Genomic DNA, 22,500 nt, shown 5'->3' on the forward strand with positions numbered 1-22,500 from the left:
TGTCCTTCTGTCCTCCGGCACACAGATAGACGATCACGTAGTTTTCTGCCACCATCAGCTCCAGTGTTCCCACCACAAACCTGCAGGGAGAGAGAGAGAGAGAGAGAGAGAGAGAGAGAGCAGGCTCACCGCAGGCAGTAAACCGGCTGGTAACCAGGTAACCGGGTCGTGAAATCTGCTGGATCGCTTTACGGCACAAAACAGGAAGAGGTGCTTCTTCTGTTCTTCCAGAGCAAACGGAGCTAAAGCTGAAAGAGTTTCTGGCAGCAGATGGTGGAAGGAGGGAAAGGAAGATGGAGAAATCACTTCCAACATGTTGATCCTCTTCAGGGAGGGGGAAGGGGGGGGGGGTGGGGCGGGAAGCAACGGGGCTGATGGGAAATGTAGTCTTAATGTGGAGAAACACTAGAACTAACAATACTACTGGGTGGTGAAATTCATTTGATAATCATATATTGATGTTTAAAAATGATAGAGATGGAATTTTAAAGGTTTTCAGATCCCTTGAGCTCCAGTGTGTAAATATTAACTAAATACCTACAAATTATTTAGTTTTTCATACAAACTGTTCATCGTAGCAACATAGTGTAAACTACTACAACTACTACCAAGTAAACATGGTAGCATCCTTTCTCGCCATAGTCATGCCACATACTGAATGTGGTCATTTAAAATCACATTGAAATGAAACATGACAAATTTTCCATGACATAGTTTACACCTATTTTACAATGAATGCCAACAAAATCAGTGTATCTTTAATGGTGACATCACGCTGCACCAGGAGGCGTAAAATAAAAACTATAACCAATAAAACATCACAGATTTTTGAGCAGTCCCGCCCCTCTGCCCCTCCCGTCCAATCAAACTGCCTCTCTCTCCCCTAACTGATCTCCCATTGGTTTACACTTTTGAATGATCCCTCCCTGCGTTATGTCCCGCCCCCAACATCCTGTTTCAGCAGGAAATACATCACATTAAGGAAGTAAAGATGTTCTCAAAATGCTGTTTCATTGTGACTTTAATACAACATCAGCCTACAGAGTGTCAGGTGTCAAAGATGATAAAGTGGGTGGGGACACACAGGAAAAATGTATGAGTGTGTGTGTGTGTGTGTGTGTGTGTGTCTGTTTGCCTTTTACCTAAACAGGTTATCCATCACATACTGGTAATTTTCCAGGCTGTTCTCTGGCAGATAACAGGAAGAAAACACGATGATGTCATTCATACCGTCTCCATAGTAACCTGAGAGATGAAAGGGAAGGCGTTACAGAGTTGTTCCTGTGCATGTGCATGTCAGTGATCAGATCAGAGCTCTCTGGAACAAGCAGGTAGCACAAATGTGTCTTAATCGCGATGTGAAGCACACAGTGAAGACGACTTGGGAAGAACTTTCTCCACGAGGACACAAGTGTCAACCTGGCATTTTGGGATTTGATAATCAGCTCTAGTGACAGAGTCGGTAAGTAAAACTTCCGTCCCCGGCCGGGGGGCGTGGCCTTACCTCCGTGGGACAGCACCCTGAGGAAGGGCTGCAGGACGCTCATGTTCACCCTGCTGTCCTGAGGCGGGTGTCCCATGGAGAAACAGCGCCACCTGGTGCCCTGGCTGTCCACCGTGTCCTCGCGCTCCAGACAGCCCAGGCCGGTCGGGTCCGCTCCCGGTGCCGAACCGGACCGAGAACCGGACCTGGACCCCGGACCGGAGCCGCGGGCCCTGTGGCGCCGGGACGCTACGCCGAGACGCCGCAGGTCATCTGGAAGACAGACAGGAAGACATGTAGGGACGGAAAGTTAGCAAAACACCTGGAGGCCCTGAGATCTACATTACATTTGGATGGAGCACAGCTGGTTTTGGCTTTTTCTATTAAATAAAATGTGTTTTAGAGCAGTGGTTCTCAACCTGGGGGTCGAGATCCCCCAGGGGGTCGCGAGATCATTTTGGGGGTCGCAAGATTATTTATGGGATAGGAAAAAAGCATATTTCTACTTTGCAAATTTATTATCATGTCTATTTTTTCAGATTTTTCTCTAATTTTTGCTTTTTTTCTTGTGAAATACTGAATGGTTTTCAGCCTCTCGGCCTCCTCTGATAATGAATCAAAACAAAACAAGCTGGAAAGGGAAAATCATTCGGTGGTTGAACTCTGACCGTGAGTCGACGTCGCTTCGTTTTACGGGGTCACGAGCCAAAAAGGTTGAGAGCCTCTGTTTCAGAGCGTAGCGTTAGTGTTACTGGTGTCCGGACAGCAAGACAGAATGGAGGAACGCAGGACAGAGGACGATTCATGAGAGCAGAAGGTTGATATGATCTCAACCAAAGAAGCTGCTTTCTGACTATCTGCCGCCCTGACCTTTGACCCCTCACCTTCTAGGTCCAGGTCGTAGACGGGGAAAGGGAGCGACTCGCTGTCGGAGGGCGTCTCCATGCCGTCCAGGTCGAAGTCCAGCCCGGTGTCGTCTTCGTCGTCGAGGGAGGGGGAGAGGAAGGCGGACGGGAAGTCATCGGAAACCGCCGAGTCGCTGCGTCCTAAAACCAGACTTTACTGCAACATCACTGATTTACAAACCAAGACATCGTTACCAAACACTATCTATCCATGTTGGAAAGAAAATGATTTCCTAAAGATCATCATTAAACTCTGCTTTAAATGTACCACAGTTTATTTTGGTTTTGTGTGTTTTTCAGATGGTGGAGATCTCAGTTTGGAACCAAACTCTTCGAAAGTTTTTATCTGAAACATTGCATGACTTTGTCTTAGCCTCAAAATTCAGAAAACACTAGTGAGGTTAATTTAGGAGTATAGAGGACATTCAGTTCCTCAGTTATATTATTCATATCGATATGCGGTCATTGGCTAAAGTATTGGGTCAGTGAGTTAAGGTTCGTCTTGAAGAATGAAGAATTGTGACAGTGAGCTAAAGTTGGTGTTCTTAAAGCCTAAATAGTATTGTAAGTAATTTATCTTTTAACACCCAGAGTATGAGGACAGCGAGCTAAAATTATTCTTGTTGCTTAAAATGGTTTAACATGGAGGACAATAAAGACCCAGAATCATAAACTGACTTTTTTTGTGAAATCCATACCACACTACAGAAAACACCTGAACTATTGATCACTGGCCCAATACTTAGCCTTCTGACTGTGTGTACATGGAGTTATCTGTAATACCCAGTGACAGGCTGAGGGCTGGAGCCACCAGGACTTTCCTCCTGCGGGGTCGCGACCCCGACAGGGCCAGGCTGCTGGGCGGAGCTACAGGGAGAGAGTGAACAGACAGGCACCTGGTCAGGACATGAAAAACCATCTCATCCATATTCAACGTGGTTCTGGTCGGTCGGAGACTTTGACCTACAAAGGTACCGACAAAATGTTCCTGCGAGGTAACTTAGAGGGAAGTGGAGAGTCCTGAGATCTGCTTAAAGTGCTAAAATTCAGTTTTCCCACCACAAAACGGTTCCCTGAAGGAGACACGACTATAAACAGGCAGTAGAGTCACAGTGCAGCAGCTCAGCTCAGTCAGGTGTTGTGGTCGGGTGGAGGATGGACGATGAGTTTGACTTCAATGTCGGAGACCGGAGTTCAATTCCCAGCTTGTAGGAAGGAAATTTCTCCCGGGAATCAAATTTTAACTTTTAGCTAAAATTTTTTGATTTAATGATGATTTAACCGACCAAAGCCTTTCCCAAACCTTAACCAAGTTGTTTTAGTTGCCTAAACTTAAAGAGTAACTGAACCCCAAACCCAAATCTGTGATGAAGCCTGACATCTAATGGTCAAAAGTAGGGTACTACACTGGCAATCTGCTATTGGCTGGTCTTTGGTGCCAGGTGATGTCACCACCACATACCTGTTTTTGTCACAGAATCCAGTTCATGGAGGAGGAACGTAATTTTCACATAATTTGTGTCCACAGATTGGAAATTTGCGTTTCAGCGTTTGTGCTCAGTTCACGACTTTTTAGGAGATTGTGTTGATTTGCATTCAGGAGAACTGAAAATGTCTTTTTTTGTATTCAACTGAATTTCTGATGCCACTCTTGCGTTTTGTTTGCTTGTAATATATTTGTGATTTTGTGAAATATTTCCAGTTTTTATGAACATTTACTTTGGCCCGCCTGGAATGCCAGAATGGGGCTTTTTTGCAGTTTTGGGGCCAGCTGAACACCAGGTCAACACGCCAAAAAATCTCCCCCAATAGGTTACATCTGACGAGAGTAATGACAAGAATAGAGACAAATCCAGTGGAAATAAGGATGTTTAAACCTACGCTCCTGCTTGCAGTTCATTAATAATGCATTGTAAAATGTCCAAAATGCACGGACGTCAGTGGAGGATTTAACCAGAGTTACTCCATTCACAAAAGTAGACTTTGGGGAGATGTCCAGTCCCTGGGAATAACGGAAACAACTGAATAAATGGGCTGATGGAGGAAACTCTTCTGTTTACCTGGTTTGTTCTTCGTTGGTGTCAATGTGTTCTGGTCTGAGATACTTTTGTCCTCAGCAGCTGGAGGTGAAGACAGGAAGACATGAAGATGAGGGAAAAAGAGGAGAGAGAGAGAGAGAGAGAGAGAGAGAGAGGTGTTGTGGTGATGCTGGTGATTCAGTTACCTGGATGGAAATCGAATGCTTCCTGTCCGTCGGCGGCTGAAGAAGAAACGGAGGCGTGAGAACAGACACGGTGATCTCTGATGAGAGAACCGACACATAAACTTGCATTCCTTACCCAGCTCGTCTCCAGAAGCGGTTTTGTTCCTCGACTCTTCTCCCGTCGCCTCCTCGCCTGCAGGAGTAAAAGGGATGAGAATAAGTCGAGGCAGCGGGTATCGAACCTGCGACCGGGTGCGGCTTTCTGTTCCCATACCTGCTGTGTCACCGGCTGCAGGTGAGGCCGTGCTGCAGCTTCCTGCGTAGAGTTCATCTGTCTCCTCATCTGCCAGATGTGGGAACAGAAGGGATTAGAGTCGAGTCACTAAACCCCGAGCTGTGGCAAAATCCCTCCATCTAATATCATTTGCCACCAACTTCCAAACCTGCTTATATCCACTGAGTTTCAGACGGATGACTGACAAGATATGATTTGTTTAATGTGAAAAATTATTAGATGTATCTCACAAACTATCATCTCTGAGGGAACATTGGTCCTGATGCCTCCTCATGAGACTTTTTTAGATTTGACTGTATAACTGTATATTTTTACAGATTTGAGTTTTAGTTCTACAAACATTTCTTGGAGGCAGAGCTGCTCTGGAGGCAGAAATAATCTGATTGGTTGAGTTAAACCTCAGTGGGCGGAGCCAGAGAACCACAGTGTTTCTGGCTAAGTAACATCAGACTGAAGCTCAGTGAAAAAAACAAGAGGTAAGAGAGGAGGAAGCTAATATTATGAAGCCTAGCGCTCTGCTGCTAACTGAAAAAATACAATCTATCATACTAAGTTATCTAGGTTAGCTAGTTAGCTAGCTGACCTTCAAGTTCAAACTAGCCATACTAGCCTATAGCTAGCTAGGTAAGCTATAGCTAGCTGCTGACCTTCAACATCATGAACACCATGGTTATGAATGAACAGAAGTCATTGCCATTTATATTTTTATACTTTCTTTGCCATTCAAGTTTGCCAGTTAGCTAACTTGCGCTCCAAACAAACTGATTCTTTGGCTCCGCCCACTGAGGTTTAACTCAACCAATGACAAGTGTCTCTGCCTCTGAGAAATGTTTGTAGAACTAAAACTACAATCTGCACGATTTTTGTTTATTCTTTGTTCTTTATCATAATGATAAAAACTACAAGATGAAATGTGAGTTACACGATTAGAGACTTCTGTGATCACTGTATTGAGCATGTGATTAAATTCAGCCGTCCCATGAGAAGAATTAGATTTTCAGACTCAGTTTATAAACAATAAAATCAGACCAAATCACCACAGAATAAACCATAAGGACAAAGAGCATCATCTCACTGAGATAAATGCGTCCCTGGTCCTTTGTGCAGCGTGAGGGTTTGTAGAAAACTCTGGAAAACTACCTGGCTGGTCATCAGATACTGTAGTGGTTGTAGTCGTAGTGGTAGTAGTAAAAGTACTAGTACTAGTTGTAGTAGTACTAGTAGCAGTAGTAGTGCTGTCTGTGTCCTCATCTTCTAGAAGTGACCTACACACAGAAACAACATGCTACTCCCAAATCTTCATATATCTTGGTACAGAAGTCATCCATATCAGACAGCTGTTATTCTGTTTATTACAGGGTTATTACACATTATATGAGTTCTGATTTTATCATCAGTCTTGATGATATGATGATTGATCAAGTTTTGTAATTTACTTTTTTGTTGTACCCACTTTCCCTCAACCTGCCTCATCTACTTTCACACTTTTTCCAGTCTAGAAAAAGAGTGAAAGTCTCCCTCCTTCCTCCACCCATCCTGTCTCTCTGCTGCAGTGCATTCTGGTCTCTCTCCTGCTCCTGTGGTGGAGAAACTGGTCTCTCTCCTCTTCTACGATGGATTTCTCCCTGTATGATTGTTGAACGTCTCTTGGTGCAAAATGGCGGCTCTAGAAAGAAGCCCTCGCTCTTTGATTCTGAGGGACTGACACCAAAACCTGACGTTTACCGCTGATGTTTTACATCCTGAAACATTTTCTCATATCAAACTCCATTGTAGCTGCTGGAAACATCTGGAGGTGACGTCACCTCGTCTACGATTGGCCGGTTATCCACCAAGAAGAAAAACACAACAAACTACTGGATGGAACCAGGAATAAAAAGTACATCACCAGTTGCTGCTTTTATCAGAGTTCAAGTGTTTTAGGGGGATTTTTCCTTCAAAGTACATTTTCAACAATAACAAAAGTTTATAATCTCAAAGGTACAAAAAGCAGGAAGTAGATGAACTCTGACCTGGGTGCATCTTCCTCTTGCTCTTCCTCTTTGGACGCCATGATGTTCCTGTTGTTGTTGTTGCTGCTGGTGATGATGATGATGATGATTAATTAGTCTACCTGAGTATAATTTGATGATAATGTTTAACTGTCTTAAAACATGGATAGAGACCCAAAATGGGTTCGAGGGCTTGTTTCTGTAGGGAAAAAAAGGTGTTCTTGATAAAAGTGACACCTACTCTACTACTAATACTAAAGTTCTTAGCAATCTTTAGCCCAGGAAGCAACGGGGCTGATGGGAAATGTAGTCTTAATGTGGAGAAACACTAGAACTAACAATACTACTGGTTTACATCACTGGGCCTCATTTATCGAGCGCCTGTAAGCGCCACAGTTTGTCTTTTACCTCAAGTCTTTCTCTTTTATCAAACTGGATGGTAAATGTCTCTATAATTATAATCACTGTAAATGGCCACTTTTTCCTCAAATCAGTACATAGTGTTAAAGCATAATGAAAGCATTATTTTAAAGAAACTAACAGTTTGTTGTATTTCAATTAATGACTGATCGATGTTCTTTTACTCTGCAATTAGAGACTTTTTAAGGAGCTAAAATGCTGCAAAGTCCCAAATAATCCGGAGATTTACATGAACGTGTCAGGTCTGGGTGCACGTGCATGATGCAGTGAAGATTTGTGCTAAATAATGGTGTAAATATCGATATTTTCCACTCACTGTGCGATCGTTGGCTACAGAAGACTTGCTGCAGGAGCTGTATGGAGTCATTTTATGGTGATTTTTTGCTCTTTTCTGAACTCTAAAGAACTGGACCAAACTGACTTCAGTTGTTTTGGAGAAACCTGCTACAGAGTTGTGCTGCAGCCTCTCTGTGTGTTATGTAGACAAACAAACTTCACCTGTGTTTCAGCTGGCATGCGCGGGAGTGGTAATGACAGAATTTTCATTTTTGAGTGAACTATTCCTTTAAAATGTTTTACCAGATGAAAACCTCCATTCATGGAGCCACGTTTAGCAGCACAGTGTGGAAACAGAAACAGATCGTATTTGAACTGCATCAATCTGAATTTGTCATGCTCATAATGAACCATTGAATTAAAAAAAACAAAAACCTTTCAGATTGTATTTTTAAACAGCAGAGGAAAACCCGAGCGCAGGGTTTGACCTCCGGGAGACTCGACCCGTCGGAGCGAAGTGAAACTCACACACTGCAGCCGATAAGGAGGCGGCAGCAAAGTCACAGCTGAGAAGAGAAGAGTCAAACTGGTTTTACCTTCAGGATCCTCCGCCTCGCGCCTCTCTTCACACCGGAGGAAGCAAACTGTCAGAAAAACATCAGACTGCAGAGCACTGCAACTTTTTATGACTTTATGACTGGACTCTTGACTTCAGATCTCACCTGTCGCTCTCTCTCTCTCTCCTGTTACTCTCTCTCTACTTCCCTCACTGTCTCCTACCTCTCTCTCTCTTTCCCTTGTTCTCTCCTTCCTCTCTCCCACTCTCTCTCTCTCCCTCCCACTCTCTTTCTCTCTCTCTCTCTCTTGCTCAGCCACACCTTTCAGCCAACAGAACGGAGAGGTGTGGTGTGTTGCCACGGCGAGGGCCCGGCCCGGTAACCATGGCAACTCTGACTGTACGAGCTTAGCTACAGGGGCGGAAACTGCTGTGCATGTTCATGCCTGCTCAGAACACACACACACACACACACACACACAATGTGTATGTAAGTATGCACAAAATTGATCTCATGGTTTCATCACTTCATCACACCAATTTGACACCTCCCTACAAACATACACACACACACACACACACATGCACACACACACACTAGACTGGATAGAGCAAGTGGATGTATGACAGAGCTAAAACACATTGCACAAGAGATAAAGATGAATTATTAATTTCATGGTGTGTGTGTGTGTGTGTGTGTTTCTGGGTTTAACGTGTGTATTCTACAAACTTGTACTAAAACGGTTGTGTATGTTGTTTTGCAGTTTGCGAGTCTGGTCTAGTCAAAGTTTATTTCTGAGGCTTGTGACTAAACAGGTTCGTCACTCAGGGATCCACAGAGCAACAGAGGACACAAACACTTCAGACCAAACTGAATTCAGTCAGATTCAGCTCGATTCAGCCTGATTCTGTTCTGATTCAGCCCGATTCTACCTGATTCAGCTCAATTCAGCCTGATTCAATTCAATTCGGCCCGATTCAGCCTGATTCAGTCTGATTCAGCTCAAGTCAGCCTGATTCAGCCCGATTCTGCCTAATTCAGCTCAATTCAGCCCTAATTCAGCCCGATTCTGCCTAATTCAGCTCAATTCAGCCCTAATTCAGTCTGATTCAGCCTGATTCAGCTCAATTCAGCCCTAATTCAGCCCTGATTCAGCCTGATTCAGCTCAATTCAGCCCTAATTCAGCCCTGATTCAGCCGTGATTCTGTCTGATTCAGCTCAAATCAGCCTGATTCAGTTCAATTCGGCCCGATTCTGCCTAATTCAGCTCAATTCAGTGTGATTCAGCCGTGATTCTGTCTGATACAGCCTGATTCAGCCTGATTTTGCCCTGATTCTGACCCTGATCCTGTAAATCAAGATATTAAACCTGCAGGACCTCAGGAGTCGTCTTCCTGCCTCATCATGCTTCTCTGCGTCTTTTCTGCTTTGTCTCATTACAATTGTCCATTTTGTTGTTTTGTCCCAACACATATTATACCCATTTCTTGAATTTTTAATTATTATCCTTTTACTATATTTTCACTTGTGTATTATACCATTGTACTTCTATGTATCACTCCACTGCACCGTTATATTCTTCTATCCATCTGTTTTACACTGTTGGGAACGGCTTTGTTCCCTTGTTGTTTTCTGTTTCCTAGCTCATTGTTTTGAAAGATGCCATATAAAGGATTATTTTTTTCTTAACTGAGAGATTTTTGTTTTTACACCATGCAAGTTAAGCTGCTGAAACCCCAGCAAAAAATAAATTACACAGAGAAAAAACAAAAATACCTATATGCAGTATAGCAATGTATACATTAAGCAGTTTTAAATAAAGGATTACTGACTTAAAAGCTGAGAAACTTCTTACATCCAGTAAATCAAGTGTTTCCCTCTAAGTTGTCGATATCTCTCTGAACCATCACCAGACACATTTATCCACATCCATGTATTACACCTGGTGACTAAACTGATTCTGAAGTGTAAATTTAGATCATCCAAATATTTGTATTAAAGGAAATGAGCCTCTTAGTCTTTTCAGTCTGTAACGCTCAAACTTACTGAGCAGCCATCGCACCGTTTCAGCCAAAACACCACCAACACTTCATAAACATTTCCTTTTATTAAATCTACATTTTATGCTTCCAGCCGTGTGGTTTTCACACTTCCACATGTTTTTATCACGGCTCGTCAGTCTGCAGGTTGTTGTCGTTTATCTCAGCCATCAGCTGGCATGTCTGCTATTCACATTTACCATGAGAATCTCCACTCATTTTCCCCACTGATGAAAACAATATACATTTCTATCAGCATGAAACTGCATGAATGTCACCAAAACTTAACAGACTGAAGCTTAAAATGAAGCTCACTGCAATAAAACACTGTAGAAACTGAACTTGAGTCTTTAGAAGCCTGTGAGTAACTGCAATCAACCAAGATTGTTTTTCTATAAAAACAGAATTCCTGACTTTGTAAATGTAATCTGGAACAAAACTTCACGAGCCGGGCTGTTCACTGAGCTGCGGGCCAGCAGGGGGCGACGGGCCGGCGGGGGGCGACGGGCCGGCGGGGGGCGACGGGCCGGCGGGGGGCGACGGGCCGGCGGGGGCGATGGGCCGGCGGGGGGGCGACGGGCCGGCGCTCTGCTGGAGAAACCCTCTGACATCCGAGTCCGACTGACCCCCCAAACTCAGAGCTGTCCCTTAAAGCTACGGAAGCCCATTGATGACATAAATTCATACATTATATTTATGCCGTTTTCCTGTGATAACGAGGTCATTAGGTATTCCCATTGTGTTTATATGTATTATTATTCTTTCTTTCTTACTAAAACTGCCTTCCCATGCAGGAAACTCACCAAACTTGGCACATAGCTCCAGTCTCATGCCAAATTATCTCATTATCTCATTATGAGATAATTTTCTGCTCTGTCATCCTAAAGGAATGCATATTTTTCAAAACCCAAATGTTGCAGTCGGCCTGTTTGTGTTCAGGATCTTCAGTCAGTCAGTCAGCAGCATCATGAGGAACAAGAGAAATTAATTAATTATCACAGGAAAACAAAGGTTTGTTTCCTCCAGATAACAAGATAAATACTCTGTTATTATTAATAATAATAATAATAATAATAATGATAATAATAATAATATAATGACATAACTCGTGATCACGGCAAAACGGCGTAAATAAAATGTATGAATATACTGTATGTCCTCAATGGGCTTCCGTATAAAGCTGCAGTAGGTGAACCTGTCATGTCAAACTGCAGCTGAATCAGGAAGTGATGTTTACTAGTTCTGCACCATACAGACGTATAATCACATTGGCATTATTTTGCTGAAAGTTGCAATTGCGATATAAATTGCAATACACTACACAAATGCAGATTCATCAAGATTTTTGATTTTTCAGCAAACAAGAAACATTTTCAATCAAAAACTGAGATGCCGTTGGTTAAGATCTGATCTGTTCGAATACAATTAAAGTTGTTTTTCTTTTATAATGTGCGATTTAATTTATTGGTCAGAAAAAGGATCCATTTTGAGCAGCAAACGCTTGTGATGAGGAAACTTCAATTTTCAATTTGATTCTATTGTGCAGCTCTACTGTTTGCCCAAATTAAATTCTGGTGTTTATTTAAGACTTCTTCACACAGGAAGTGACAAAACAAAACTTCACACACACACACACACACACATCTGATGTCACATGACATGAGTCTTCACAGGTCAGACAGTTCCCTCTCGCGGCCTCCTGCAGCTTCAGATGGGCGCGGCGGTTCATCGTCGGATTTGAACCCCACACACAGTGATGTAACTCCGGTTCTCGCTTCAGACGGCGGCGTCTTTCGCCGCGTGAGTCTGAATGTGAGCGTTCAGCGCCGCTCGCCACCTGAAGCTGAGCTCGCACCGCGCGCACTGGTACGGCTTCTCCCCGGTGTGGATCCTCATGTGCTCCGCCATCTTGTCCTTTCGGCCGAAGCGCTTCCCGCAGTCGGGGCAGCGGTGCGGCCGCTCGCCGGCGTGCGTCTGCATGTGCCGCCGCAGGTGGTTCGCCGAAACCACGCGCAGCCCGCACAGCGCGCAGGTGAACGGCTTGTCGTCGCCGGCGTGCGTGCGCAGGTGCAGCCGCAGCTTCCCGCGCTCGCTGTAGCAGCGGCCGCACTCCCTGCAGCGGAACGGCTTGTCTCCGGTGTGAACGCGGGCGTGGGCCGTCAGGTGCTCCTTCCTCTTGTAGCACTTCCCGCACTCGACGCACTGGTGCCGCTTCTCGCCCGTGTGCGTCAGCTGGTGGCGGGTCAGGTGGCCCTTGGTGATGAAGCGCAGGTCGCAGAACGGGCACTCGAAGGGCCGCTCGCCCGTGTGCGTCCTCATGTGCTCCACCAGCGCCTGGTTCTGCACGAAGCACTTGCCGCACTCATGGCAGCAGAAGGGCCGCACGCCGCTGTGCGTCTTGTCGTGCGCCGACAGGATGGCTTTGCTCTTGAACCTCTTGCCGCAGTCGGGACACTCGAACGGCTTCTCGCCGGTGTGCGTCCTCAGGTGGATCCTCAGGCGGCACGGCCGGTCGTAGCTTTTCGAACACACGTCGCACCGGTGCAGCTTCCTGACTTTGCCGTCCGGCGGCGCCGCGCTCGCTCCGCTCGTCTCGCCGTCCGGGGAATCGGCGTGAAAACTCCGTCTGGTTTCTGCTTTTCCCTGTTTCCCCTCAGCGCTCTCCGCCCCGCCGTCGCTCCCCGCCCCGCCCTCGCTCTCCGCCCCGCCGTCGCTCTCCGCCCCGCCGTCGCTCTGAGCCGGACTGAAGTCTGGATCCAGCCTGCAGTCGCTGTCGTCCTCCACCGGCCTCAAGCCTCCACCTTCCTCCTCCTCCTCTTCTTCTTCTTCTTCCTCCTCCTCCTCTTCCACTTTCACCTCCTCCTCCTCCTCCTCCTCCTCACAGCGTTGCTGCTCTGGAGCGACGCCCCCTCGGCATGCTGGGTAACCTGCCGGCTGCACGTCTGAGTGGAGGAACAAGAAAAATATTTGATTTGTTTTGAAATGATTTCAGCACTCTCAATGGTATTTTGTATGGAAAAGAGCAGCTGGCATCATAAACCCAAACATACATACAAGTTCATTATTATTATTACACTGAAGACATTCTGAACTAATTAAATTAATTAACATGTGGTTGAGGAAGAGATGTGAGGTGTTGCAGTGTGTTTTAAGATTGTATGAATTCCTGATTAGAATATATTACTGTGCAATTAGTTTTGATGGTGAATACTAGTGCTGGAAAAAAATATGTAACTGTTACTATCACATCCAAATCAGGAAAAATTAGAGTAACAACTAACAACTAACAACTAACAACTAACAAGTAACAAGTAACAACTAACAAGTAACAAGTAACAACTAACAACTAACAACTAACAAGTAACAACTAACAACTAACAAGTAACAACTAACAAGTAACAAGTAACAAGTAACAAGTAACAACTAACAAGTAACAACTAACAACTAACAAGTAACAACTAACAAGTAACAAGTAACAACTAACAAGTAACAACTAACAACTAACAAGTAACAACTAACAACTAACAAGTAACAAGTAACAAGTAACAACTAACAAGTAACAACTAACAACTAACAAGTAACAACTAACAAGTAACAAGTAACAAGTAACAACTAACAACTAACAACTAACAAGTAACAACTAACAACTAACAAGTAACAACTAACAACTAACAAGTAACAACTAACAAGTAACAAGTAACAACTAACAAGTAACAAGTAACAACTAACAACTAACAAGTAACAACTAACAACTAACAAGTAACAAGTAACAACTAACAAGTAACAAGTAACAAGTAACAACTAACAAGTAACAAGTAACAACTAACAACTAACAAGTAACAACTAACAAGTAACAACTAACAACTAACAAGTAACAAGTAACAAGTAACAAGTAACAAGTAACAACTAACAAGTAACAACTAACAAGTAACAAGTAACAACTAACAACTAACAAGTAACAACTAACAAGTAACAAGTAACAACTAACAAGTAACAAGTAACAACTAACAACTAACAACTAACAAGTAACAAGTAACAAGTAACAACTAACAACTAACAACTAACAGCTAACAAGTAACAAGTAACAACTAACAGCTAACAACTAACAAGTAACAACTAACAACTAACAAGTAACAAGTAACAACTAACAAGTAACAACTAACAAGTAACAGCTAACAACTAACAACTAACAAGTAACAACTAACAACTAACAACTAACAAGTAACAAGTAACAAGTAACAACTAACAACTAACAAGTAACAACTAACAACTAACAACTAACAAGTAACAACTAACAACTAACAAGTAACAAGTAACAACTAACAACTAACAAGTAACAACTAACAACTAACAAGTAACAACTAACAACTAACAACTAACAAGTAACAAGTAACAACTAACAACTAACAAGTAACAACTAACAAGTAACAACTAACAACTAACAAGTAACAACTAACAACTAACAAGTAACAACTAACAACTAACAACTAACAAGTAACAACTAACAAGTAACAACTAACAAGTAACAAGTAACAACTAACAACTAACAAGTAACAACTAACAACTAACAACTAACAAGTAACAACTAACAACTAACAAGTAACAAGTAACAACTAACAACTAACAAGTAACAACTAACAACTAACAACTAACAAGTAACAAGTAACAACTAACAACTAACAAGTAACAACTAACAAGTAACAACTAACAACTAACAAGTAACAAGTAACAACTAACAAGTAACAACTAACAACTAACAACTAACAAGTAACAACTAACAAGTAACAACTAACAAGTAACAACTAACAACTAACAACTAACAAGTAACAACTAACAACTAACAAGTAACAACTAACAACTAACAACTAACAACTAACAAGTAACAACTAACAACTAACAACTAACAAGTAACAAGTAACAAGTAACAAGTAACAACTAACAAGTAACAAGTAACAACTAACAAGTAACAACTAACAACTAACAACTAACAAGTAACAACTAACAAGTAACAAGTAACAAGTAACAACTAACAACTAACAACTAACAAGTAACAACTAACAACTAACTAGTAACAAGTAACAACTAACAAGTAACAACTAACAACTAACAACTAACAACTAACAAGTAACAAGTAACAACTAACAAGTAACAACTAACAACTAACAAGTAACAAGTAACAACTAACAACTAACAACTAACAAGTAACAACTAACAAGTAACAACTAACAACTAACAAGTAACAACTAACAAGTAACAAGTAACAACTAACAAGTAACAACTAACAACTAACAACTAACAAGTAACAACTAACAACTAACAACTAACAAGTAACAACTAACAAGTAACAAGTAACAACTAACAAGTAACAACTAACAAGTAACAACTAACAAGTAACAACTAACAACTAACAAGTAACAACTAACAACTAACAACTAACAAGTAACAACTAACAAGTAACAACTAACAACTAACAAGTAACAACTAACAACTAACAAGTAACAACTAACAACTAACAAGTAACAACTAACAACTAACAAGTAACAACTAACAACTAACAAGTAACAACTAATAAGTAGGGTCAGCGATGGTGGAATTTTTCAGAAAACGCTTCCCATCACTTCAACATGTAACACCGTGTTCCCATCTGCACGCTCCGCTGGTTTGATGTGGCTTTCAGATTCTCTCCAGATCCATTTTTTTTTTTTTACCTATGGCCGAAATGAATTGGATGCCATTCAACAATCATTTTATTCTTAAAATGGTTGAAATAATGTAAGTAGAAATGACATAAGCCGAATTTGCATATTATGTATTTTAAAGCCTTACTGAATTTGAAAAAATATATATATTTTGGAAACTTGGAAGAATTGTGACTTTTCAAATAGGCCACGCCTACAAAGTGCGGTACAAGTGGAGACACTATTCAGTTTCTATGAGTTAAACAGTAAATCGACATTTTCTGTGGTCGCTTTTTCTGTGTTCTAATAATTGGTGTGAAATGTAGATGTGTAAATAATTTTAACAGTTCTCAAACAACAGCAGGATCATTAAAATGTTTTTTTCTTGAAGTGTCAAAATGCAACACGACTGATCTCTTGTACAGAAGTTTGCTAGCTTGTTAGCATGTTGTGACTTCCAGATAATTCAGTTAAAATGATCATTAGTTGTTTGACAGCTGTTATGGGCGACAACACCACATACATTTCACATAAATAACTGGAAGGGCACTCTGAGAGCGCAGACCTCCGCCAAGGTTCGTGCTATTACTGCTTGTTCCTGAGTCGGATCCGGATCCGCTCCAAAATTTAACGGGTTCTTCCATCGGGACAGTAGCTTTTCCATAATCCTGCTAACAGACAAACAAACAAACGGCACCGAAAACATAACCTCTTTGGTGGAGGTAATAAAAAGCAACCACGGAAAATGTCGATTTATTATTTTGCTCATAGAAACTGAATAGTGTTTCGTCTTGCGCCGCACTTTGTGGGCGTGGCCTATTTGAAACGTCACGCCATTCTTATCTATCCGTCAAATTGGAAGTATGCCTTGAAACCTGAACCAGGAGTCTGGTTATGGGTCGTATTCCCACTGGTGGCACCGTATTAAACATGTATGGTAATATAAGATGCTTTGGATAAACCGTGCAGTAAATGCCATAAACTACAATGTGTTTAAAATCCAGCTGCGGGATGATTATAAGCATCCAGACTCATTTCCTCACCTGAGCGTCTCTCCGGACTGGCGGACAGGTTGTACTGATGCACAGCGCCTGCTAGCCGTTCGCCATCTTGTTTATTTCTCAGCGTTTCTTCCTGGATTTCCAAAACTGTTTTCTCCACAGCCACGAAGATCTCCAGCGCCGCGGCGGCCAGCCGCTCCGACACGAACCGCTTCAGCTGCTCCAGGCTCGCCATGTTCACCGGGGACAGAAGAAACCGATAGAAACTCTGCTCGCTAGCCGGTTAGCATGCTAGCTAACAACACCAGTGTCAAGCCAGCCAGAGTAAAACACAACACTTCCGGCTGTGACCTTCAAAATAAAACCCTTCATGGCGAACGTGTTGCAACGTTGTAGAGTAAAACTGACTTTTTAAAATAGCAGACATCCTTCTAGTTGTCTGGTTTGTTTTTATGTGTCACCGGTTCATCAATTATTATTGTTTACCCATACATTTATATCTCCACAACACACTCTTTCATCAGTAACGTTGAATACTATGCATCATGATACAATATTCTTAATGATACAATAATTGAGTAATATATTTTTTTTGTATCCATCAGTATCTAATAAATATACTCTATTACTCTTCATCTATTTGTATCTAATAATAGTATAATCCAGTAATATAATCTTTGTAGTATTGACTTTACAGCTATAGTTTCATATATAAATGAATGAGCAGTTTTCATAAAATCTTTGATGTGATCATCCCAATACATTTTTTTTCTTTTATTCTGAAGGCAACATCGTGAAACTTACGGTTTTAGCTCTCTCTGTACTTCCGCATTACCTCCTTGTTCCTTGTTTCTGCCCCCTGCTGTGTTGGAGCACCGCTGCTTCACCATTCAGTTTGATTTATCTTGAAATTTGAATGTCATTTTACTGTAATGTAACGGTTTAAATCAATTTACTGTTTTTAATCCTCATTCTTCAGCCTCTTTAACTCTTTATTGGTTTATTGTAATATCTATGAAAGTTTTCCCTCGTCTTCTGCTGCCTTCAAGTCTGTCAGAAATATCAGAATCACAGCAGAGCGACATGAACGAGGCACAAAGTGGGAAATACGACTCAGTCACAAATATTTGGACTTTTGGAGCCACAGTGGAACCGTTTGGCTACAGGACACTTGGATTCTGCTGAAGCTGTTGGGAGAAATCTGATCTGACACTTTATCATTTTGTTTGAGCTGTAAAAGGATAAAACGACGGCTCTGTTAACTTTGACAGTTAGCACAGCGGTTCTCAACGTGGGGTCCGGGGACCACCAGGGGTCCTGAGGGGGTTCCAGTGGGGTCCCCAGCAAACTGATGAATTGTTAAACTTTATTTCATTTAGTTAACACAGTTAGAGAATGGAGAAGAATGACTGTTCTGATCAGTTTCTCTGTTATCTCTCTACCTGCAATACAGTCATGGGATTCTGGACAAAATCATCTGACTATAAAAATATTCTCAGCTTTGAGTCCGAGAGACAAAATCTCACCAAATGGGGGTCTGTGGACCTGATGTGGACTGGATTAGGGTCCTTGATATGAAAAAGGTTGAGAATCACTAAGTTGGAAGGCTGAGATGAAGCTGCACGGGCGAACCGGCTGATATTTGGGGAAATTGGGGTGAACTATTCCTTTAAATTAATAAATTCAACTTCAAGGGGGTAAAAAAAAACCACACAAATAGAAACACAGACCACATCAGATAAATCCTGAGTGGGTCACATGACAGCAGCAGCAGTGTGTTTTATATGATGAGCCTCATGGATCAGAGAGCAGATTTACTGAATGTATTTTGTGTCCCAACAGGAGAGAGAACAGCCTCAGTCCTCCTCTGTGTTTTATCTTCACAGGAAACTTCATCACAGCAGCAGACAGTCGGCTGATTCTTCATCTTCATCTTCAGGTTTCATCCAACAGTCTGTTCAGATTAGATAATAGGCTGCACTGCAAACCCTTTATATCACTGCTGCAATGTGTCATTTTTAATATCTGAGGCCACCAGACCTTCATCTCCTTTAACTTCTTGGACTCCGAGTTTCCCCTTAAATTTCCCCTTAAAGGATACGGCTGGTGTTTTTAAATACATTTCTTCCCGTCAACAAATCCTATGGAAATAACAAAATCAACAATGTGTTTGCTCTACTCCCGTTACTTTCTGACTTCCCACGTTCCCTTTTTAGCCTTCAACCCGGAAGTCATTGCCTCCAATTGCAAAACAAAATCATTGCTGATTTTGTTATTTTCATAGGATTTGTTGATGGTAAGAAATGCATTAAAAAACACCAGCCTTATCCTTTAAGTAGCTTCAGAATTAGAAAAACAAAACATGTCTTACATCCTGTATTAACATCACAGCAAATGGAAAAACTCCTATTTCATTTTCTACACATTTCCCTGTAGTTCAGTCTGACATGTTTGGATCTTTGGAAACCCCGAGATCTGGACTAGAATTTAAAATAAAGTTCTGTGGGTTTGAATAAAACTCGCCTGAGAAACGTGAGTTTGTACTGATGGAGCAGGGAGGAAGAGGCTTAAGACAAAAAAATATTTTTATTCAGCAAAGCTAAACTTTTAAACTTAAACTTTTAGTGATTATTATTATTATTTGTTTTTGCTTTTAACTCTGTAGCACTTTGAGATGAATTGTGAATGAAAAGAGCGGTACAAATAAAATGCATTATTGTTAGTAATATTATTATTATTCCTCTTCCTGAGTCTGCAGGTAAAGGACAGACAGACAGAGAGAGACAGACAGACAGAGAGAGACAGACAGACAGAGAGAGACAGACAGACAGACGGACAGACGACTCAGGAGGCATCACAGTCAAACGTTTGCCATAAAGCGTTCTGAAGTGCTGCAAAGTGTTCCTTACAGTCAAACTGCTTTGGGATACGATCACACAGCATCAGAGCTAAAACAGCAGAGAATCAGAAACTACATCGGTGTCCAACTTTCCTTCATTAAGTTACAAAGTAAAAAAACAGCGATCATACAAAAAGAAGATTCAGTCTGCAGAACAGCAGCAAAACATGACTGTTGCATAGTAAAGAGAAAAGGATGCATGTGTGTGTGTGTGTGAGAGAGAGAGAGAGAGAGAGAGAGAGAGAGAGAAAATAAAAATCATGCATGAACTGACTTTATGGCAAGATGCTAAATTGATTCGTCACACCAGAATGAAGTTTATATTCTAGTGTTGCTGACAGATATGAAGCAGAAATTGAACGTCACTTTGGTTCAGGAACACAGAAACCAACCAAGTCAGAGACCCATTCACTGTCAACTTCGCTCGAGTCCCAAGTCAGTCTCAAGTCTTGAGGCACAAGTCTCAAGTCAAGTCCCAAGTCTAAATGTAGATTACCAAGTCAAGTCCATGTCATTAATGTCAAGTCTCAAGTCTAAATGTAGAACAGCAAGTCAAGTCAGAACAAATCAAGAGTCCAGTATCAATTTAATATCTTAAAGAAAACTAAATATCTAGGACTTTTCAATGCAATATGGTTTTAATAGGATAAAAACTTGGTAAGAGCATCATGAGTTTGATTTCTATAATCAGTTTCAACTTCAATAAATTCAATCATTCCATACAAATTCAGAAAACAGAATTTCAATTCAGTCGTCCGCTGGAACAAATCTCATCACTTTCAATCTAAGTCATTTACACAAACACAAGATCTCAAGTCAAGACTTTAGAAACCTTTTCAAGTCATCAAAGTACAAGTCAGAGTCAAGTCCCAAGTCACCAGAACCCAAGTCAAGTCAAGTCTCAAGTCTTCTCATCATGCATCAAGTCAAGTCTCAAGCGATATCAGTTGCGACTTGAGTCATGTGACTCGAGTCCAAGTCATGTGACTCGAGTCTCCACCTCTGGAGCTGATAGATTTTACATTCCAGTGACATCACAAGGTCAAGGGTCAGTTCTGCAGTTTGTAGCTTTAGGAGAGTGGAGCGAGTTCAAGAACTGACTCAACCGTCCTGCTGTGTGAATTCTAAAAATGGGTGGCATTCCCCTTTAACCATCTCTGTTGTCCATCCAGCTCTTTCTCCTCTTCCTCCTCCTCCTCCTCCTCCTCTTCCTCTCTACTGCCCCCCCCTCCCCTCCCCTCCTCCCTCCATCCTGCTGAACTTCTCCAGTAAAGCTTCCTGGTTGAATCCTCCATCTAACGGACAGCCGTCCACCAAGCTGTTCATCGGCGTCGGAGGCACCGCCCCCCCGCTATAGCAGTCCTCGTCCGCAATCCCACAATCCTCGGCTCCCAGCAGCCGCCGCCGGTGGTGCCGGGAGGCGGAGTAAACGCGGGGCCGGGGGTCGTCGGCGAGGTCGGGCGCCGTTCCGTTGTTGCCGGGCGACGCGTCGGAGATCATCATATCCGACCGGTCGAACTCCTCCTCCCCGTCCGCCCCACAATGCATCTGGCCCCGCTCCCAGTCGGACAGGAAGCGTTTGAGGACAGGAAGGAGTTTTTTGCGCGAGGCGAGGGCGTTGCCCTGGTGATACGCCACGACGTCCTTATATGGGCTGCTGAGAGGGGCGAGGCGGAGGGAGGGGCTGTGGGCGCTGCAGAGGGCGTGGCTAATCTGGGAGACATGAGACACGATGCAACACACACACACTGTGTCACTAGACTTGGAAGGACTTTCAGTAGACTGCATTCATTCCTTAAACCCTTCACCGAACATAGACCGAACTGTAATCTTAATCCTAATCCTAAACTAATTTTAACTTTAACTGTTAACCTAAAATAAACCTAATCTTAATTCTAATTCTAAACCCAAATCCTAACACTAAACTAACTCTTACCCTAATCTCTCGTAGCCAGGCCTCCGGCTCAGCCCACGGAGGTCTGGAGAAATCCTCGTTGTAAATCGTGGGATAACGAAACCTCGCTGAGCCGAAGGCAGCTCTGATTGGCTCTGAGTTTAAAACAGGATTCCCCCACAATCCCTCAGAAACAACACTTCTCCTTTGTTTTTCTGCCCAGGTAGAACAAGTTTCCATCGTTAGCTTAGCTACAACGCTAGCTAATTCACCCAGTAAATTTGGGTAAATTAAATATGTGAGATAAAAATGGATGAAAAGTTTGAATCACAACTTAATTCTGTTTTGCAGCAGAGTCTCATCACAGCAGAGTTTCTCTCTGTCGTCTCTATTATCGTCTATTGTTGTTTGCTCCTTACCAAAAATGTTTCCTGCTAGCTAGCTAACTGTAGCAGCTTCCTTGTTGTTGCGGCAACAGTAAACAGGTGAGCAGCAGGGCCAGGCTCCGCCCACAGCTCCGCCCCTAGCTCCGCCCAGTGGAATCTGACTGGTCTGAATGATGAGCCTCGCCGCCCTTTTCTATACAACTACTGCGTTTAAATGTCTCCAAACTTCTGTTGTTTTACACAAAGATGTGGCTAAATGAGACGAGTCTAACCCTAACCTAAACCTAATCCTAACTAATCCTAATCTTAATCTTAATCCTAAACCCAAAACCTAATCCTAATCCTGAGCAGCCAAATTGACCTAATTTAGAAGGATTTTTCACACACACACACACACACACACACACACCACCTCCTACCTCATGCCTGTACAGAGAGCTGGAGCTGTAGACGGCGAGCTGGCGGACCGGCT

At 42.5% G+C, this 22,500-nt stretch overlaps 3 protein-coding genes across 6 annotated transcripts in view; all 3 read right to left on the bottom strand.

Moving 5' to 3' along the window:
- Window positions 1-22,500, bottom strand: part of LOC139911314 (BCL2/adenovirus E1B 19 kDa protein-interacting protein 2-like) — a 225,970-nt gene that overhangs the window by 6,599 nt on the left and 196,871 nt on the right. The window contains exons 2-14 of one of the 4 annotated variants that reach the window (XM_078290274.1): window positions 8,296-8,363; window positions 8,170-8,192; window positions 6,899-6,964; window positions 6,027-6,151; window positions 4,866-4,934; window positions 4,728-4,784; window positions 4,613-4,648; window positions 4,449-4,508; window positions 3,172-3,255; window positions 2,368-2,529; window positions 1,505-1,756; window positions 1,143-1,245; window positions 1-80 (exon numbers count right to left, since the gene is read on the bottom strand). The exon at window positions 1-80 is cut by the window's left edge and continues 52 nt beyond it. In XM_078290274.1, coding sequence (XP_078146400.1) covers window positions 1-80; window positions 1,143-1,245; window positions 1,505-1,756; window positions 2,368-2,529; window positions 3,172-3,255; window positions 4,449-4,508; window positions 4,613-4,648; window positions 4,728-4,784; window positions 4,866-4,934; window positions 6,027-6,151; window positions 6,899-6,939 — 1,069 coding nt within the window. In that variant the 5' untranslated portion in view covers window positions 6,940-6,964; window positions 8,170-8,192; window positions 8,296-8,363. Of the gene's footprint in view, window positions 81-1,142; window positions 1,246-1,504; window positions 1,757-2,367; window positions 2,530-3,171; window positions 3,256-4,448; window positions 4,509-4,612; window positions 4,649-4,727; window positions 4,785-4,865; window positions 4,935-6,026; window positions 6,152-6,898; window positions 6,965-8,169; window positions 8,406-22,500 lie in introns of those variants that run through there. The other 3 variants (XM_078290272.1, XM_078290271.1, XM_078290275.1) reach the window with 3 other exon arrangements.
- Window positions 11,720-17,109, bottom strand: LOC144542860 (uncharacterized). Its single transcript, XM_078290204.1, has 2 exons — window positions 16,892-17,109; window positions 11,720-13,112 (listed from the first exon to the last, which is right to left on the bottom strand). The coding sequence occupies exons 1-2, from the start codon at window positions 17,082-17,084 to the stop codon at window positions 11,947-11,949; spliced, it is 1,359 nt and encodes a 452-aa protein (XP_078146330.1). The 5' UTR covers window positions 17,085-17,109; the 3' UTR covers window positions 11,720-11,946.
- Window positions 20,964-22,500, bottom strand: part of LOC139910130 (exopolyphosphatase PRUNE1-like) — a 10,820-nt gene continuing 9,283 nt past the window's right edge. The window contains exons 8-9 of the mRNA XM_078290205.1: window positions 22,448-22,500; window positions 20,964-21,461 (exon numbers count right to left, since the gene is read on the bottom strand). The exon at window positions 22,448-22,500 is cut by the window's right edge and continues 109 nt beyond it. Of these exons, the coding sequence (XP_078146331.1) occupies window positions 20,964-21,461; window positions 22,448-22,500 (551 nt within the window). The remainder of the gene's footprint in view (window positions 21,462-22,447) is intronic.

The sequence above is a fragment of the Centroberyx gerrardi genome, chromosome 19 (assembly GCF_048128805.1).
Source record: "Centroberyx gerrardi isolate f3 chromosome 19, fCenGer3.hap1.cur.20231027, whole genome shotgun sequence".
NCBI classification, from domain to species: domain Eukaryota; kingdom Metazoa; phylum Chordata; class Actinopteri; order Beryciformes; family Berycidae; genus Centroberyx; species Centroberyx gerrardi.

Excerpts from the sequence above, each read along its gene's own strand:
- LOC144542860 (XM_078290204.1), bottom strand. The coding sequence starts at position 17,084 with ATGGCGAGCCTGGAGCAGCTGAAGCGGTTCGTGTCGGAGCGGCTGGCC. Across the intron at positions 13,113-16,891 it reads CAGTCCGGAGAGACGCTCAG|ACGTGCAGCCGGCAGGTTAC; the intron begins GTGAGGAAATGA and ends TCCTCCACTCAG.